Source organism: Fomitopsis serialis (assembly GCF_022376445.1).
Source record: "Fomitopsis serialis strain Sig1Antser10 chromosome Unknown B0H18scaffold_14, whole genome shotgun sequence".
In the NCBI taxonomy this organism is placed as follows: domain Eukaryota; kingdom Fungi; phylum Basidiomycota; class Agaricomycetes; order Polyporales; family Fomitopsidaceae; genus Fomitopsis; species Fomitopsis serialis.
Window position 1 is genome coordinate 424534 of NW_025954974.1, and position 18606 is coordinate 443139.

The 18606-nt window shown below is 57.3% G+C and overlaps 6 protein-coding genes across 6 annotated transcripts; 3 read left to right on the forward strand and 3 right to left on the reverse strand.

Annotated features, from left to right (window-relative positions):
- Positions 1-592: 592 nt before the first annotated feature.
- B0H18DRAFT_818643 (cytidine deaminase-like protein) lies at positions 593-1240 on the forward strand (the record flags this gene model as incomplete). Its single annotated transcript, XM_048039272.1, has 3 exons — positions 593-847; positions 941-1135; positions 1220-1240. Coding segments are annotated over 3 exons (471 nt in total), but the record flags the coding sequence as incomplete, so codon positions are not given.
- Positions 1241-1693: 453 nt separating this feature from the next.
- On the reverse strand, positions 1694-2809 carry B0H18DRAFT_872230 (HAD-like domain-containing protein; the record flags this gene model as incomplete). Its single annotated transcript, XM_048040214.1, is given in 7 exon segments — positions 1694-1973; positions 2035-2099; positions 2187-2384; positions 2447-2504; positions 2558-2615; positions 2670-2673; positions 2690-2809. 7 exon segments carry the CDS (start codon positions 2807-2809, stop codon positions 1694-1696), a joined length of 783 nt encoding a protein of 260 aa, XP_047896592.1.
- Positions 2810-3419: 610 nt separating this feature from the next.
- B0H18DRAFT_105054 (uncharacterized protein) lies at positions 3420-5517 on the reverse strand. The gene is made up of 2 exons (XM_048030940.1): positions 5423-5517; positions 3420-5367 (listed from the first exon to the last, which is right to left on the reverse strand). Exon 2 carries the CDS (start codon positions 5357-5359, stop codon positions 3467-3469), a length of 1893 nt encoding a protein of 630 aa, XP_047896593.1. The 5' UTR covers positions 5360-5367; positions 5423-5517; the 3' UTR covers positions 3420-3466.
- Positions 5518-6018: 501 nt separating this feature from the next.
- B0H18DRAFT_1116502 (uncharacterized protein) lies at positions 6019-7611 on the forward strand (the record flags this gene model as incomplete). Its single annotated transcript, XM_048033436.1, has 3 exons — positions 6019-6198; positions 6256-6345; positions 6400-7611. 3 exons carry the CDS (start codon positions 6019-6021, stop codon positions 7609-7611), a joined length of 1482 nt encoding a protein of 493 aa, XP_047896594.1.
- A 167-nt stretch (positions 7612-7778) lies between these two features.
- Positions 7779-9072, reverse strand: B0H18DRAFT_991327 (uncharacterized protein; the record flags this gene model as incomplete). The annotated part of the gene is made up of 2 exons (XM_048045050.1): positions 7779-8894; positions 8919-9072. Coding segments are annotated over 2 exons (1008 nt in total), but the record flags the coding sequence as incomplete, so codon positions are not given.
- Positions 9073-16612: 7540 nt separating this feature from the next.
- B0H18DRAFT_1116505 (uncharacterized protein) lies at positions 16613-18589 on the forward strand (the record flags this gene model as incomplete). Its single annotated transcript, XM_048033437.1, has 4 exons — positions 16613-16749; positions 16805-16910; positions 16964-17371; positions 17423-18589. 4 exons carry the CDS (start codon positions 16613-16615, stop codon positions 18587-18589), a joined length of 1818 nt encoding a protein of 605 aa, XP_047896596.1.
- Positions 18590-18606: the final 17 nt, after the last annotated feature.

An 18606-nucleotide genomic window follows, 5' to 3' on the forward strand; every position in this document is an offset into this window, starting at 1 on the left:
GAAGGATTCCCCTCACAAAATACCGCCGCCCCATGAATTGTCATTCATGCTTGCGAACATATTATTCGAGTCCGCCCAAGACCAGGCCGCGGCTGTCGCTAGTGAGTAATGGTGCGATAGAGCACGGGGCGATGCAGTGGACGGGGATTTACTGCTGGCTTGCCCATGTTGATATAGGATTCGCTCTTGTTTTCATCCACTGCCTCATTTGCTATAAGCACAATTGCATAGTGATCTTGTTCACGAAGCTCAAACATAATGTTATCTTAGTCTACCAAGACAGTGGCTGATTGCCCGTTGGCGTGTACATACCTTACACCCAGTACGGCATAGGTTCACAGTACTCTAGTAAGCGAAGGACAGTGAATAAGTAACCGTACGCTTGGTGCGCATGTTTCATCCAGGGCAGCACTCGTCGACAAGGTATTCCTTGCGTCCAGGTACCGCGGGTAGCTGAAAGATCCAGGAAGGACGTTCAAGCGATGCTCAGCCTCCGGCCGACCTGTCTTTCCTCTCTGAATCTCATTATCTCCTATCTCTTTCCACCACCTCACTCACCTCTATGACCTCCCCGCCAGCCGCCAGCAGCTCACTCTCCCCGCAGGACACTCTGGGTCTGCGCACCGCCCTCGCCGCAGCCGGCAAGTCCTACTCCGAGGGCGGCGTGCCGATTGGCGCCGCGCTCGTGCTCCCGCACCCGCCAGGTGAGCCAGACGGCGCGCCCGTCGTGCTCGGCCAGGGTCACAACGCCCGCGTGCAGCTCGACTCGCCGATCCTCCATGGCGAGACCGCGGCGCTGCTGGATGCGGGGCGGCTGAAGGCAGAGGTCTACCGGCAGGCAACGATGGTACGTCCACATTCCGGTCCTGTTCCCTCTTGCACAAATCGGTCGTGCTGTGGTAACTTACGCGGAACCTCGTCTCGTCGCGCGACATTGCAGTACACGACGCTCTCGCCCTGCTCGATGTGCTCAGGCGCGATCCTGCTCTACAAGATTCCCCGGCTCGTGATCGGCGAGCACCGCAACTTCGTCGGCGACGAGGACCTCCTCCGGTCGCGCGGCGTCGACGTCGTCGTGCTCGACGATCCGGAGTGCGTCGACCTCATGGAGAGGTTTATCAAGGAGAAGCCGGAGGTGCGTCAGTCTACCATATGGATGGGTGCTGTGTTGCCGTGGCGGACACGACGGTTCGGATTGTGGACTTACACCCCACGTTAGGAGTGGTATGAAGACATTGGGGAGGTCCCACCAAAACACCAATAGGGAGACGCGGTCGTGGCTCGCGATCATCTCGATGGAGAAGCTGCGACTCAGTTGTCCAAGTCGCGGCTCACGTCGCACCTCAAGTTCCAGCCCCGCGATGCCGCGATCCAGAATGAGGCGGACGCACGCATACATCAACGTACGAGGGAAGGCGCGATGGAAGAACAGAACACAAGCGATGTAGAACACCCAATACCCGAGGCAAAGTCTGGTGGATGGGAGTTCATAATATGTACAGACTCTGCGTGCTTCGGGCCCTCTTGAATATTCTCATTCGTGCAGATCAGGCGCGACCGCCAACTCATGAGCCATATCAAGGCTAAGCCCAGATGCACCAAACCAAATGAACGCATGCGCTCGACTCGCTCACTCCAGGTAGTCTTACACTTGCACTGCTCCTGCTCTTCAATTATACTCTTTACTCACTGCTCACCGCTGCCAAACCTGCCTTTCCTCCTCCCTCGTCTCCAACACCCGCGCGATCTCCTCCAATCCATCCACCACCAAGTCGACTTCGCCGCCTTCCCCGTCCGTCTTGGCGCGCACGTCGGGTGGACAGTCGAGCTCGCGTGGGCGGCGTACGAAGACAGTGCGCAGCCCGTGTGATGCCGCCGCGCGGAGGTCGTACATGTGCGCGGCGACCATGCAGAGCTGCGACGGGTGCGTGAGGGACAGGTGCTGGACGGCGCCGAGGTACGTCTTCGGGTTGCTGGATGGGATGAATGTGAGTCCACGGGGAAGGAATTGAAGGGAACAAGAGGCGGACGTACGGCTTGTACGAGCCGAGGAGCTCGGAGGAGAGGACAAGGTCCCACGGGAGGTCGGCATACTTCGCCTGCATGCCATTCACCCATTTCGTCGATCGGTGAGTCATCCCTCGTCCGTCACTTCACTTCTCTAGATGCAGAAAAGAAGGGCGCACCATGTCGATCAGCGTCCGCACGCTTCCGTTCGAGAGCGTGCCGATGATCGCGAACTTCTTCACGCCGTACAAGCCTGCGGACGAGTCTGGCCACCCCGGGAGGCGGTGCCAGAAGAGGACGAGCTCGTGCCGCGCAGCGTCGTCGAGGTGAGGCGCGAGGTGCGCCCAGCGGTCGGTGGAGAGCATGTCTTCGAGGATCTGCGGATTTGTCGAGTCAGCCTGTATTGAGGTGAGAGACGGCCGGAACCTGGAGAGCGCACCTGTCTGTGCAGCTGATCGACGTTGAGCGGGCCTGAGCCGCCGGATGCGACGGAGGAGCTGAGGACGCCTCAGTCGGCGTGGGTGGCAATGTATGGACCAAGCACACTCACGTCGACTTGTAATACCCCTTTCTCCACTCCTCCGCGAACGCATCCCAGTCTAAGGGTTCTCGTCAGTCGCCTCTTCACAGTTCATGAGATGTATTGGGGCTCGGCTTGCGACTAGCCTTGATTGGGGGCGACGGCGCCGAGCTTGGCCTCGAGCTGGTCGAAAATACCCTTGCGCCAGTTGACTACGGTGCCAAAGACGTCGAACACGAAGGCCTGTACGCCCTCCAACGGGTTTTGAGTCTGCGCCGACATGGCAGTGCGGTGTTAAGTGGGTGCCTGGCACTCTGCAAGCTATATATGGAGCTGAATATGAGACGTTCGTCACATCCGGATGAAATCGGAGGGACGGCGCACCGTCGTCGTTGTGCCAGTGTAGCGTGATAAGTGGTCTGTACTCGCGCGATCATGCGCCCCAGCCGATTGAGAGAAGGCTCGTATTACATTCCGTGCATGCACTCTCCCGACATGTTCACGCGCGGAAGACATAAGACGTCGGTGAGCAGGTCTCTCGTTCGCATAAGGTCAAAGTATCGATTGACCAGCCATACCTGTGCAGCTTCTCGCGGTGTGGGCCGATGTGATTATGTAGCGATTGAAATCACGATATGCCATCCAATGTGCGCACGGCGCTGGCATTTCAAGTATACGAACACACACAAGTACTATGATCTATCATTACAGCAGGATAGCAAAGAGAAGGATATGCATCAACAGTCACAAAGAGCTGCAAGCCGTGAAGGAAGATTAGGTAGCAATAAGTGTATGCAGCGAACACGATTTTTGGTTTCAAGATGCTTCGTGACTGGCAGGCTCTAATTTGCTGGCAATGTTCAATCTGTGCCAGTGCACACAGGAAGCCATGGTCGAGGGTCCGAATCGATCACAAGAAAGTTGCAAGCCTGCCCCCCTTCAATCCTGTTCATCGTCTGAGTCCACCACCACCCTCTGTGCTCGGCTGATGTGTACGGTGAACGAGTCTACCAGAGACTGTAGGCCTCTCTGGATGGCATCGTGTTCGTCAGGGAGCTGATGGGAGGTAGTGCCAGTGGCATCTTCAACCCAGCGCGCGAGGATTGGGTCGTTCTCGGCATCAATGTCTGGGCGGACTACGAGGTTGAGACCAAGAGTCTTCAAACGAGTACCTCCCTCATCGCGCTCTTGCAGCGTCGAGAGGAGACAATCCAGCATCATGGACCCGTCGGCAAAGTCTGCGGATGGATCGCATTGCACAAAGAGCTCGCGCAACTGCGGGCAGGGGACCCCGGCAGGGGTTGGCGCGAGAGTGAAGATGAAATCGCACATGTCATTGCCTGTCCTGTCCGAGAGGACCTCGAGACACTCGATGTTTGGGTAGGCAGCCAAGAGTTGCATCCAGTCGCGTGGATTGACGATCGCCATGGGTCCGTAGAAGACGAGCGTCCGAACAGACGATGCGTCGAAAAAGCCATCACTAAGTTCACCGATGACTGTCTGGAAGCCGTGGTGGTAGGTATCAGCATGTTGATGGACGGGCATCATGCGACATGACATGTAGAGCTGTGGTATGAGAGGCAGTTGCTCGACGAACCAAGGGGGGTTGAAGTCGACGGCCCTCCATGATCGCGAGTCCCAGAATTGCGTGCGATCGATGTCCGCGTAGGCAACGAACCTAGTGGAGGTGGACCACAGCAGTACGTGCCGCATCTCCCGGATACAAGCAATGGACTCGGGGTTAGATGGTAGGACTGAACGCAGCACCGAATGACACTCGTCAACAGAGTGCGCTTGCAGCGCGAGGCGAGCGCTCGGTGGTAGGGAGAGATGATGTGTGATCGCAGAGAGATCAGGTGCGCCGCCGGACATGCGAAGGCTCTGCATGTGTGGCAGAGACACGGTAGTGCCTGGGTCGACTACCCGCTCTGACCAAGGACTAGGCTCCCATTTGTAGAGCTTGAGCTCCTCCAGGGACGTGCACAGCTCTAGTACGTCCAAGAGGTCGGCGAGCGCCGGGGCTCTGGATCCTTGGTGATCGACGAAGGTAACGTCGCAAAGCGATATCGATGTCAGACGTGACCAAGGCAAATGCGCGATGTACAGGGCGAGACCGCTATACTCGATGCGTCGGAGGTTCGGCGCCGTGTCATTCACAGATAGTGCAAGTCCGCTAAAATGAGCACCCACGGACATCGTAGTCAACACGGGGTAATATTCAGAGATGATGTGCTTGAGCACTTCCGCATAGGGCGCCGATATGGAATCTGGTGTCAGCCCAGGCCTAGAAGTCCGAATAACGAGATCAGAGACCTGCGATCGATATTGCGCAAGGAGGGGAGCGACTGAGAGATAGGCCAGGGTGAACTGCAATATGGAGGTATGGCCTGATGGCATATTGTGCCGTATGTGGTTGTGCAGTAGGTTGAGCTTCAGGTTTGCGTTCGCCGAGCGTGCGAGACAGAGCCGGAGAAAATGCACGTTCCACGAGAGGTCGACGGTGGTCCAGAAGAGAGGTGTTTGGGATAAGATGTCCCTCCAATACCGACAGACACCCATAGTCTGAGATATCCATGGGGCCGTACTGATTTGCGCCATGCTACTGGTAGCAAAACGAAACACGTCGACGAGGGTCTCGACGGGTAGCGTGTGCATGGGAAGAATCGCATTGGCCATCCTCTTCAGTTTTTCTAGTCTGAGCTCTAGCCTTGAAATCTCCGTGGTCATCCTGCTATGGACCTCCTGGCTATATGGACCGTGCGTCGCCAGATCTTCTGCTTCAACCGGCAGCGCAAGGAGTGCATCTGCGAGAGGGCTTTTTGTAGCCATCATCCACAGTGCTAGAATATAATTTGGTCAGCAACTACGCACAGTATATGATGGTAAACCATGTACATCCAACCGGGAGGTTACAGTGAGTCGTATGTAGGGATTTGACTGTAATGGTGCAGGAGACCACACTCGTATGAACTTGAACGCGTTCGTGCGTTGGCGCTGATTGGCCACACATCAGGGAATCCCCTTCAAAACGGTAAGTGAATGCAGCGTCTGTAGACTCTCACGATCATACATTTGATTGCAAGCGCTCTACAAGCGCATGTGATCGCAGGGCAGGATTGCGTGGCCCTACTATCTTTTAACGCTCTTATATACCTGTTAGACGTACGACGCCATCTTAGACGTGCTCACATCTTACCTGTAAGACGTCCGCGATGTTCCGCGCTCAATGCAACAATGCTCGTTTGAATGGTTCTGTTTGTCCACTGCCACGGCGACTCGAACGGGCGTCGCGTCGACCTTGAACTTGAAGTTCAACTTGAAGTCCAAGTACTGCACTGTCCAACATTGCTGGCCGCCCCGCTCATTCAACTGCACCGTACATTTTACTGACCCTATCCACTCCTTTATCACGTTCTTTGCAGTCTGACCCAGTGGGTGCGAAGCCCCTCGCTCTTCCTTAATGCACCCCTACTAACTCATGTCGATCTAGTATGCCGACATGCCCAGGATGCGCCGAAGCCTTCTCCAATGAACGTGTGCTCACCAAGCACAAGAAGAAGTGCCGAGCAACATTAGATCAAGCACGCATCGCTTGGGAGACCGAGCAGCAGAGAGAAGCAAAGCGGAGACGAGTCAATGATGACACCGTGTCGGACTCTGGGTCCAATGTGGTATGTGCACATGTATTATCAACACCAACTACATACTGACTGATCTATTCTCTACAGGTTTTTCGTACTGCCAGGCCCGACTCGGCTTCAAACCCACCAAGGGGCGCACTCCTACCCGGGCAGGATCATCCTGTTCTTCAACCACACGTAAGTCCACGCTGCCTCGAGTCATCTCTTGACACTCACCAACCCGACTTACAGTATCTCGCGTCTGCGGATGCAGACACCGTCGCTCCGACTCTGGATCTCCCTATGTCGCCTGCCCATGAACCGGAGGCTGACCCGGCTCCGCGTCGATCGACACGAACACGGATCATGACGCAGAAAGTCCGGGACATGCTCCCTGAGTCGTCAGGCAGTGGACTCCTACCACTGGAGGAGTCTAGTGCCGAGGCGCCTGAGCCAGAGGTTCGCCTCCGCCCTCGGGTTCGCCTCATCGTCATGGAGAAGTTCCGCACGATCGCGAACCAATTCGGTCTCTCACGCTTGTACAAGGGTCGCCCGAGCACGGTTCCTGATGCCGAGCTCGATGTCACGTCTTGCCTGCCTGCTGACAAACCCTCTCGACATGCCAAAACACGTCGCACCATCAGCGAGATCATCGCTCCTCTCCCGAACCTGAGTGCATGGCGGCAGTACCACCACTTCTGGAGCTACCCGATGCAGACCCGTGCATCGCGTGCCGCGATGCAAGAGATTCAACGCCAACCAGACTTCTCTTCAGCTGATGCTGCAGCAGCCAATTACGACAAGGTCGATGCAATCCTCACAGCCAAGCAACCGTGGACCGATGCCGCGGAAGGCTGGAGACAGGCGAGCATCACGATCGGGATTCCGTCAGGTCATCGCTCCACGGAGGCATCACGGCGCAGCGAGTACACGGCGCGCCAGCGTATTCGTCGCCACGAACCAGTCGAGGAGGTTCCGGCGGAGCACTCAGTGGCGGGCGATCACTTCACTATCCCCGCATTCTTTTATCAGCCGCTGGTCCCACTCATCGACAAGGTCTTCGGCCAGTACAGCATCTCCCGGAACTTCCACTATCACCCCTTCAATCTCACGTACCTACCCCCTGATGCTCCCACAGGGTCATTGCCCGAGAACGTCCACGGCGAGCTCTATACATCGAAAGCATGGCTCAACGCAGAGTTTGAGCTTCAGAACTCTCCGCGCGTCGAAGGCTGCGATCTGCCACGTGCAATCGTTGCCATGATGTTTTATTCGGATTCAACAAACCTAGCACAGTTCGGAAACGCAAAAGCTTGGCCAATCTACATCTTCTTCGGCAACCAGTCCAAGTACGACCGTGCCCGACCTGCTACGGCTGCTGGATATCATATTGCATATCTTCCTTCAGTAAGTCTTTCGAAAGCTCCATCTGTTGCAGCTGCTGAATTGTTTCGTCAGCTGTAATGTCGCCTCACTCGTCGTGCCCGGTATGCGCTGTACCCAGTCTCTATTCAAGGAGAACTGTCTACAATTGCATACATGGGCGGTGACGAGGTAAAAGGCTGAGGTCTCGTAGGTGCACAGGCGCGCCATACGAGCCCTCAGGCAAACAATGACAAACATACAAGACGAGACATACCGTAACGGGAATATCCGTTACACCCTCCCCCACTGGACACGACCACGGGTCCCAGCGATAACCAGAGAAACAGATAGAAAAAAGGAAAAGGAAAGGAAACATATGCAACAACCCAACGGTGGTAGCAAGTGGCAAAACAAAGATGATGTTGAACTGTAGACAACGACATGCTAGATCGTGTCAGTGAGCAGACACAACCGTTCACCATTGTCATACATAACTCGATGGAGTTATGCAACCAGGAACGTAGACTACTACTCGGACTCGGAGTAGTAGTCTGCATCTTCCGAGTTACCCTCATCTTCGGCAGATAGTGCAGAAGAACTTTGGGTATCCTCCATCTCGGACTGCTCGTAGTAGTCAGAGACTACTACCGAGTTTGTCTCTTCAGACCCTGAACTTCGTGAGTACCACGAGCTATGGTGCTCGGACTCGGAGAAGTACTCCGACTCAATCTGGTCAGGGTACTCCTCACGAGTGGTGGTATGAGGCTCCTCATCAGAGGAGTTATACCAGTCGGAGTCATCCCGAGGTTGACTGCGAGGTGGTACAACAAGCCATCCCAGCTTGTTGTAGGCCCAATATCGCACCATCTCCATAGGTAATGGTGCAATGAGCAGAGGATCAAACTCGAGAGGAACCACTTCCAATTCCCTCTGGAAGTGGTCCCATGCTCGACGAGCAGCACGAGAATATGTCCCCGGTCGCGGGGACATCTCCTCGATGGCCTGTCCACAGCTGAGTGCAGATCTCTTGCAGTGAGCCCAAATGGCCCACTCGCCATCACTCGCCGCGGATTCAGCCTCGTCGAAATCGTGGTCGAGCTGGTCCGCGAGGAGGCTGAAACACAACTTGTGCAACACCTTGTCCATGGGCCATCGACTCACGTCAATGGTTACTGGACGATCCGGCGCAGTCGGTACTCGGTTCAATGCTGGTATGTCGCTGCGCGAGGTACTAACTTCCCGAGTGATGTCGTGGCCGCGACGGTCACCTGTACTCTGTACGTCGAGTCGATCGCTCGATGCGCGTGGTACGGGTGGTACCTGTCTCGGTGTTCGACGTGAAGCTCGTACATCGAGCTCAACGCTGGATGTACCGCCCGTGACTGCGTCCGATCCCAGTACATCACTATATGATGTACTGGTGGTGTTGTGGAACAAGCGGTGGCCATTCGAGGCCCCGCTCCCTTCCCCTCTCAGGAGAGTACCCCCCCTCGTAGAGGAGGTATCTCCTCCTTGCACTCGCGCCGGCTCGGTCTCGGTATCAGCAGTAGTCGTTGAACGCTGCCGTTCACCTGAGTCCGATGATTCCAGCCCTCGCGGTGGCTGTTCCTTCTTACGGGCGCGCGACGACGCCCTGGTCGTCGCATCAATCGATGCGGGCGCATCGCCCAGTAAGTTGGATGTGCCTGCCAGTGCCACACCATACGGTCCAGGTATTCGCACCCGCGAGTACGAGGACTCGTCCTCGCCAAGTGTCTCCTTTACTGGAGTTATTGACGTGGACTTGTCAGTCCACGTCGATCCCTTCGATTGAGCCGGGTCCGAGTAATGAGACGGCACATATATCTTGGACGTGCTCGGCGGTAGGTCCCGGTCTTGTTTGTTGGATGTGCCAAGTACCTCACGGTACTTGGTGTTGTGTTCGTCGCCATGAGCCGCGGCCAGTCCACGTTGGTCTTCGAGGTACTGCCAGTGGACGCGACGTGCAGGTGGCATGTAGCGTCCCGACGGTCGCCATCCGTGCTCGGGTGCAGCCTGTCGTACATCTACCTTTGTAGATGTTCCGGTCGACTGCTCGCGATCCACGGGATCTGGCCTGCCCGTTTCTTCGTCAATGCTCGTTTCAGTGTCGCCCAGTGGTGGCACTGTAACGGGAGAAGGTGGGTGGGAGAGTACCTCACGGTACTCGCCCTGGTCAGTCAGACGATCGTGTCCGCCTGCAGCACCCTCTGCATCGAATGTAGTGCTTGATGGCGGTGCCGCACCAGACGTGGAGAGGTGGGACGCGTCGGTAGGGCGTGTATGCACTTCGGACGCGCCGCCGTGCGAGGCCACAGATACGACTGCTATGTCGTTCTGTGGTGTGAATGGACCACTGTCCCTTGCGGCGACCTTTGGGGTGGTCGCAATCGGCGCGGGCAGTGGTACAGGACCGGGTGACGGCGGTCGCGAGGCGAGTACTGATGTGTACTCGCTCATCGGGTCACCGGCGAGCTCAGTAATGCTGGCGTCGAGTGTAATACTCGACGTCAGTGGTGGTGTCGGGATGGGACATGGTGACGGCGAGGCGAGTACCGTGAGGTACTCGTTGTCGAGCTCACCGCCGAGCTCCTCTGCATATGCGTCGCCCATGAAGCCCGACGTCCACGTAGGAGTTACCAGGACGTTGGGTGCGTCGAACGAGCTTGTGTGTTCGTCGATCATACCGCCGTGCCTGACCATGCCGGGTACGATCTGTAGGTCGTCCCCTAGGCCGATTGTACCACAGTCGTATGCGGTGACTGCCACGACAACCGCCTCGGTTGTTGTGTTCGTCACGGGTGGTGGTAGCGGTGTAGAAGATGGTGGTGGAGGCGGGGGAGGTACGTCCGGTAGGGGCGTACCTTCGTCTTTCGAGCACTTATGCTCGGCTTCCTCGCCTACGCCGCACCCTTCCCCTTCTCCTCCTTCTGCCTGACCCTCCTCAACTGCCCCTCCTGCCTCCGCACCCTCATCCCCGTCTACCTCGTGCCTGACCTGACCCTCTGTCCGTTCGGCGCTCGATCTTCGGGTCATGCGTGAGTTCTCCGACTCTCGGAGCCTGTCGTACTCGCCATGGGTGTCGGGGGCCGCGGAGAGGTTGGTGTGAAGCTGGTAGGGGGTCCCTAGGAGCGAGCCATCGGCGAGAACTATGAAGTTCTCGCCGGGTTGACGGATGGGAGTCCGTTCTGGTCGGTCAGGGTCCGTAGGCGCCGGTCGCTGCACTGTCGGTAGTGCAGCAGTCGGGTCGCGAGCTCGAGTTCGCGCGTTCCTCGGGAGTACGCGATCGTCGGGCTGCGCGCTCGTCGGGGCGCCGGGATCGCGGGGAGGATGGTGGTTGCAGGAAAGGTCGAGATCGAGGTCCGCCACTTCGTCGAGCCGGTCGAAATCGTATCGCGGGCTTCCTGGCTGAACCGCCAAAGGTTCAGCGGTCTTGACGAGACCGAGGGCTTGCACTTCCTGTTGGAAGTGCACGTCTTCTTCAGGCGCTGCCGCGTACAATCGGTGGCTGCTGGAGAGATCGAGGCCGTCCGGATAGTCTGCCAGTTGAATCGCGGGCGGTTCGACTGCGCGGACGTGAGCTACTTGTGCTCGCGAAGGGGCAGTAGAGGCCTCTCGCAGAGAGGCCTTTCTTAGAGAGGCCTTACGCCTCGGTCGGCTTTCCAGAATCCTTGCGGAGTCGAGCGCGTCGCGGGAGCACTCGTCGGGGTCGTCCCGTGGCTTGGCCGACTGAACCACAGAAGGTTCAGCTGCGTCGGAGCAGCCGGAGGCCTGCACTTCCTCGCGGAAGTGCCATCCATCTTGGGACGCCGATGTTAGCGCGATGCTACTGTCCGACAAGGGGTCCGCTGCACTAGTGGCAGTCGAGGTGAGATGGGGCACGATGGTCATGCATCGCTGCAAGTCCATCGTGCCTCCTTGCGAATCGGAGAGTACGACCGCGAGGTCGTCCTGCAGTGCATGCGTGCCGTTTTGCGGAGTGGAAGAGACGACCATTAGGTCGTCCCGCAGCGCAAACGTGACATTTTGATGGCCAGTGTTGCGCACGACGGATGCTACATTCGTCGTTCCGCTCGCGAGCGCGGGCGCGAGCACGGGCAATGATGGAGATGTCGAGGTAGGTACGTCCATCTGGGGCGTACCCGCTACTCGACACCCGGTCATGGAGAGGTGGGGCACGTCGGGCGTGCAGTACTGCGCGTCCGTCGTATTGCCTTGCAGAGTGAAAGGTCCGGGTACGACCTCAGGGTCGTACCGCAGCTTTCGTGAGACATCCGGTACGACTTCGCAGTCGTACCTGGGGCGGAGGTGCCATAGTCGTGGCCAGTAGTGCGCACGACGAGCCTTGAGTTCGTCGATACGCCTACTGGCGCGGTTACGGGGGGTATGGAGGGTACGACCTGCAGGTCGTCCCGCAGCACCTTGGGCGTGCTAACACCCGGAACATCGGGTACGACTTCGCAGTCGTACCTGGGGCCGGACGTGCCATCTTCGTGGTCAATAGGACGCACGGCGAACCCCACGTTCGTCGTTACGCCTACTGACGCGGGCACAGGAAGCGGAGTCGGCGATGCGGGAACGTACGGTGAGTACGTACCTGTGGGCGTCGAGCCTTCGTGCTCGTGCTTCCTGCTCGCCCCGCACCCTTCCTCCCTCTGTCCCTTTGTTCCTTCCTTCTCCTCGCTATCGCTCCCCGTCTCCCTGTCCTCCTTCTGCTCTCCTCGCTCCGCGTCTTTCGTGGTCCGCTCGGTCCTGCTACTCGGCGCTGGACTTGAACGCGCGGTGTTCAAGTCCTGGGTCGCGCGGCTGGGTTGCGTGTCGCCAGAGCCGCGGTATTGGTTGCCAGAGTCAAGGCGCGAGTCGAGAGGGGTGAGGTGAGGAGCCGGGGAGGGAGGAATTGGCGATCTGGTACCGTGAGGTACCAGGTCGTCGGTCGCCACTGACTGGGCTGGCGGTAAGTCAGCCAGCCATTCGCGAACGCGAGTTCGCACTCGCGTTGGGGCCGCGCGCGCGTCTGGTTCGCCAGACGGGCGCTCGAGGTGGCTGCCCAGAGAGTGGGAGTGGTCGAGGACGTGGAGTCGGTGGTGGCGGTCGAGTGCAGTGCGGTGAGCGCTAGCACTCAGGGCGCTCGCCACGGACCCGTGACGCTCGACGCCCGTAGAGTCGAGCGCGTCGCGCGTCGCGTCGAGCAAGTTGCTCGACATGGCGCGCACGTCATTCGACAACGAATATATATTTTTGTGTCGCGGCTCATCTCTGAACACGCGACGAGCGTATCTACACGCGTGGGCTCGTTCCCACTGCACACAGTACTACTGTAGTACTGTGTGCCTATGCCCTCCCGGGTGCTGATGCGAGTCAGCTCCTGGCGCTGCTCATTCAATCCAGGCACGAGCTCGACTACGGCTACGTTGTCGAGCTCGGCGCGCTCACCACTCCTCAGAGTGGTGCCGAGCTTCATCGGCTGGGTCGAAGCAGGTGGAGAGTCGGTCTCCGGGCGGTTTTGAGCGGGCTCGACATTGGGCTCGAGCTGCTCAGTGCGCGGTGCCTGTTCGACCTCACGGTCGGACGGCGCCTGCTCTGTGAGAGCTCCGGCTGAGTCCTCGCGGTGAGAGGACTCAGTCCGGGTGGTCTTCGTGCGAGAAGACCGACTGCGGCTGCTGGCCTCGGACAACGCGGCGTCGACCGTTGCCAGCAGGTCGGCCTCGAGTTGCTTGGATTCCTCGAGGGCTTTGTTGATCCGCTCTTGACTTGCGGCGAGCTTCGCTCGGACTTCCTCGCGCAACGCCTTCAGCTTGCTGCGGGTCCCACTGTGGGACCCGCGGCTGCTTCGCGAAGGTGCGGACAGGTTGGTGGTCGACTCGGACATCTTGTTGAGTTGTTGAGTTGGCCAGAATATGATCAGAATAGCATAGACGTCGAGTAGATAGATGTAGATGTCGAGTTTCGAGGTTTGTTGCCTAGAGTAGAGTCCCCAGAGTAATAGAATGAATCTGGAGCGCAAAAAAGTGTAATGTCGCCTCACTCGTCGTGCCCGGTATGCGCTGTACCCAGTCTCTATTCAAGGAGAACTGTCTACAATTGCATACATGGGCGGTGACGAGGTAAAAGGCTGAGGTCTCGTAGGTGCACAGGCGCGCCATACGAGCCCTCAGGCAAACAATGACAAACATACAAGACGAGACATACCGTAACGGGAATATCCGTTACATCAGCTCCCCGATAGTATCAAGGACTACATCCGAAAATTACATGACGGCAAATCTGCAAAAGGCCCGCTCTTGACGCACTTACGCCGTGAGCTGTTTCACGCCACCTGGGCGATCCTTATACAGGATCCCGAGTTCTTAAATGCGTACAAAACCGGGATTGTGGTTGATTGCACCGACGGTATCAAACGGCGTCTGTACCCACGTGTCTTCACATATTCAGCAGATTACCCTGAGAAGTATGGTCCCATCTCGTCTGTGTACATGTTACTAACAACTATTCCATTTCAGGGTGCTGGTCGCGACGATTCGTGACAAGGGCTTATGCCCATGCCCCCGATGCCTTGTCAAGATGGACGAAATCCCGGAGCTAGGGACTCCTGCCGATCGTGTTCGCAGGGAGGAAACTGCACGCCGTGATGATGCTACCCGACAAAGGAAGGTCGATGAGGCCATTTCTCTTATCTACGACAAGGGGTACGTCGTGAACAGCGACCGAGTGGAGAAGGAATTGAAGGGCGAGTCGCTTATACCAACACAGGTAAGTACACCAACAGCGAGATTCGTGTGGTACAGTTATTGACATGGCAGCGAAGAATGCATTCTCCGACATCGTGGAGAACTTCTTTGTCCTTCTAGTTGTCGATCTCCTGCATGAGTTCGAACTCGGCGTCTGGAAAGCAGTGTTCACGCACATCAGCAAAACAGCGACTTCGTCTGAAGTCGTCTGAAACGTCTGACATCAGTCGGATCAGACACCTCAGACAGATCATACCCCAGGTCAGAAAAGGGTAGATTCATTTCTGACTTCAGACGCAGTGTCTGATGTCAGCTCACCTTTCAGACACTTTCAGACGAGGTTCAGACCACCCGTCAGACTCGTCGGACCTCACAAACCCAATATATTTCTAGGTCACTACACGTACTCTTACATACATGTACATGCTGCATTTGCTCGCAGTCGGCGTGTGTCGTGTTTCCGTGCCCCAGCCATAGACTTGTCCCCGTTGACTCGCCCGCCGTCTTGCACTTGTCTCACCCGTCCTATCCCCATGCATGCCGTCCGTTCATCCGTCGTGTTTGCGTGCTCGACATTTGCCCTGCACGCTCGCGGTCACTGTGCGTTGTCGCCCGCTTGTGTACCCGCCCGCCCGCCAGGCCGCTCAACCGCCGGTCTGGTAATCCGCTCGCCTGCCCACTGGCTCGCTCGGTTTGTCGTCAGTTCACCCTGCTTGGCGGTTCCTCACGCACTCACCCGCTCGCGCTTCCGCCCGCCCGTCTGTTCGTCCGCCCGCTCGCTCTCCCTCACGCCCGCCCACACCTCCTCCTCGTCCCTACGCCTGTCGCTCGCTCATCGGCCACGTCTGCGCGCAGGGCATTGGCCCTGCGCACTCGTGGACAACGTGCAGCAGACGAGCAACTTGCATGCTCGTGGCTGCCGTGCATGTTGTGCTGTACATCACCATTCCCTGTGTCACTCACAATCAGATCCTTCCTTCGCTTGATCGGCGGGAGACTCGTTCCTGCGTGCCCTGCGCCAATCAGTCACAGATGCGGCGGGAGCATCGTCGGGAGCGCGGGTGCGTCAGACAGCGGGTAGCTCCGCACCTCAGTCTGATGTGCCGCAGGCGAATGCGTCATAAATTGCTGGCGGAAGGGGATAAACGAGTCGTGAGGGCACTAGGGACGGACGTCTGCCAGAGCCGGACTGAGGAAAGACGCACCTGATATTCCCATTCTCAAGCACGCTTTTAATGCTCTCGCACGGCTGCGCTTCATGTCGATGTTGCGATCGTCGCGTTCGGGGCTGAGCGGACGTTTCGTACCCGATATCGGAGGTGATGCGCGACACAGCATTGACGGCTGGCGATTGCGGTACGTTATCGTCGGCGAATGACCTGGCCCAGGACGTGAACCGCCTGGACCGATCGGCCCACCAGGAAGAGGACCGAAGCTGCGCGGATCAGCTGGTCAGCGATACAGCGCGGTCGAACCCAACGGAAGACTCATGAGAGCCTCCGCGAAACCGTCGTCGTGGTCCTTGTCGAGGAGCCTTGTGGGCGGTGGCGGCGCGCTGCCCGTTGGCGATGGCGGCACCGAACGACTCGCGCTCCCCGAGCCTGTTGAGCTGGAGTACGGGTTGCCCTGCCTGTTGTAGTCAGCGCCGCCATGCCCCGATGTCTCCTACCTACTCGGTTCCTCCTTCACGCCCTTCGCAGGTGCGCGTCGCTTATGCTCTTTCTCTAGTGCCTCGTGTGCCGCGGTTCCCGTTCGAATTCTGAGAGTCTTTGTCCTTCGTGCTATTCCGGTGACAACGGTCCTTCGGCTTGGGCATCCTAGGCATCGACTGCTGCAGTATGCGCGGGCTCTCCGATGTACGTCTATAGCCACAGAGAGAATGGGTGGCTGCGCAGAGCGACGGGGTTGGCAGGAAAGGAGTCGCAACCGTTGACATGGACGAGTGGGCGACGTGGCACGCCTGTTTAGGGCAGGCGCCCGCGGTACTTCGTTCCTCACCGAGTCTTCCTGCTCCTCCTGTCTGAGCGCTCGCTCAACCCTACGCACAGTACTATCCCGAGTCGATACCACAGTGCTCGTGATATGTAGTATGAGTGTACCAAGAAATAATGTAGACTACTTACTCGTAGTCAAAGTTTTGTTCAGTCTATTTCGTCAGAGCCTGTAACAGTAGTATACTTACAGTGATACTAGCTTCAAGTATGTAGTAGCTTCAAGTATGTAGTAGCTTCAAAACTATGGTCTGTCGCGACTGACACGACTGACACGACTGAGGAGCCTGAGACTGACGGGCTCTGGCGAGCCAAGAACGACCCGAGGGCCGCACGGAGAATAAGCGCCCAGTCACGTCAGCCATGACAGCGATCTCAGACTCCGGATCAGGCCCTTCATTAGCCTCAGGCGCCGTCAGACAGTGCGCCGTTTTGCTGATGCACCTCATCCGCATTCTGGAGTCTCAGCCTGGAAACCTGGTTGATAAGCTGGACGAGAAGTCGGTAAAGGATGATTGCCAGTGATTTGACACAGACTGATTTGCTGTCGTGCAGTTTCCGACGTGTCCCTGGGTTCGGTACCTTCACGATCCGAAAATTTGCGGCGAATGTGTCCGAGATGAAGAAGCTCGCCGCCCGTGACTTCGAAGACATCCTTCAGGTAAGTAACATTGATTTTGTTGTCTCGGACGACAAGTACTAACTGCGACTTAGTGCGCTATACCGTGTTTCGAAGGACTTCTGCCAGAGCCGCACGACAGCAATGTCCGCATATTGCTCTTCACACTCGCATACTGGCATGGTCTCGCAAAACTCCGCATGCACACTGACTCTTCGTTGGCTTTACTCGACACAGCTACGACTGCACTTGGTGAGGCTCTGCGACAATTCGAAGCGGTAACTTGCCCTGCCTTTACTACCCAGGAGTCATCGGCTGAGTACAGCAAACGAATGCGCAATCATGCCCGGCTCGTAACCAGAGGTCTCGCCCCAGCCCAATCTGCTCCGTCTGGTCGGCGGCCGCGCACTTTCAATATGAAGACGCCGAAGACGCACTTCCTTGGCGATTATGTCGCAAACATCCGTGCAACCGGAACAACAGACTCTGGGTCAACACAGACGGTGCGTATGGACTGCAATCCTCATAAATTACTCATCATTGATTTGTTCTAGGGCGAGTTCAAGCACTGTGATATCAAGAGGCGCTATGCTCGTACCAACAAGAAGGATGCGGATGAACAGCTCGTAGCGCAGGACGTCATTACCTCCAAACTGAACCACATGGCTGATGAGCTCCACGACATCGGTGTCGATGTTCCGAGTACACGCTCAACAGTCCAGCTTATCGATGACGAGGCCACAGACCCGTCTGCTGTGCAAGAGCATCATCGTATTGCCGTCGAGCAACGTAACACAGTCTATCTTAGTCAACTCATCGCTGACCACCCCGACGACCCTGCTCTGCACTCGTTTGTGCATGACCTCAGGACGCATCTCCATTCTCGGCTTCTGGCAACAGATCCCTCGTGGCCTGCAGATGCTGCCCTAATCCTGGATCGTAACTGTCTCTTCGCCCATGCTACAGCACGTGTCAACTTCACTACCTACGACTTACGTCGAGCACAGGACATCATTCATGTCGGGACCGATAAGTGCTTTGTCATGGTGCACACACCTGGGAGCGCTGACGGCTCACTCTATCCGTGGACATATGCGCAGGTCCTTGGCATATACCATGCTAACGTCCTTCGCCCAGGCTCAACTAGCAAGCTGCGGATGGAGCTCCTCTGGGTCCGGTGGCTCGAACGCGACCAAACTTGGTCAAGCTCGGCAAACGACTTTAGGCTTCCCCGGGTCTCTTTCTTGCCGTCCACGTCCCCTGATGCATTTGGCTTCATAGATCCTGCTGATGTTCTTCGTGCGTCGCATCTGATTCCTGGTTTTCACTATGGCCGAACGTTCTCGCTGCTTGGCCCCTCTCTCGCTCGCAATGTGGCAGGAGACTGGCGTTATTATTATGTCAACAGGTTTGTTGACCGAGACATAGTCATGCGCTATGTGGGCCTAGGAGTTGGCCACCTGACATGTCGTGCTCAAACGGTGGACAAGCTCGATGTCGAAATTGTGTTCTCTGCATGCACTGCCGACCCGGAACCGCCATCGTCTCCCCAAGTCGGCAGTGCCGAGTCCGAGTCAGCAACTGATAGCAGCATGGTTGCATGCCCTCTGGATGAAGAAGACGAAACGAGCCAAGACGAGTATAGCTCCGATGAAGATCGACTACTCGCCGACCTGCAAGGCGATGAATCGGATGCTAGCGCCTTCGAAGACGACCTCTAGCATCCACGAGGTATGAG

Bases quoted from the DNA above. Each gene is read 5' to 3' on its own strand.
- B0H18DRAFT_105054 (XM_048030940.1), bottom strand. From the start codon at position 5,359: ATGATGGCTACAAAAAGCCCTCTCGCAGATGCACTCCTTGCGCTGCCG.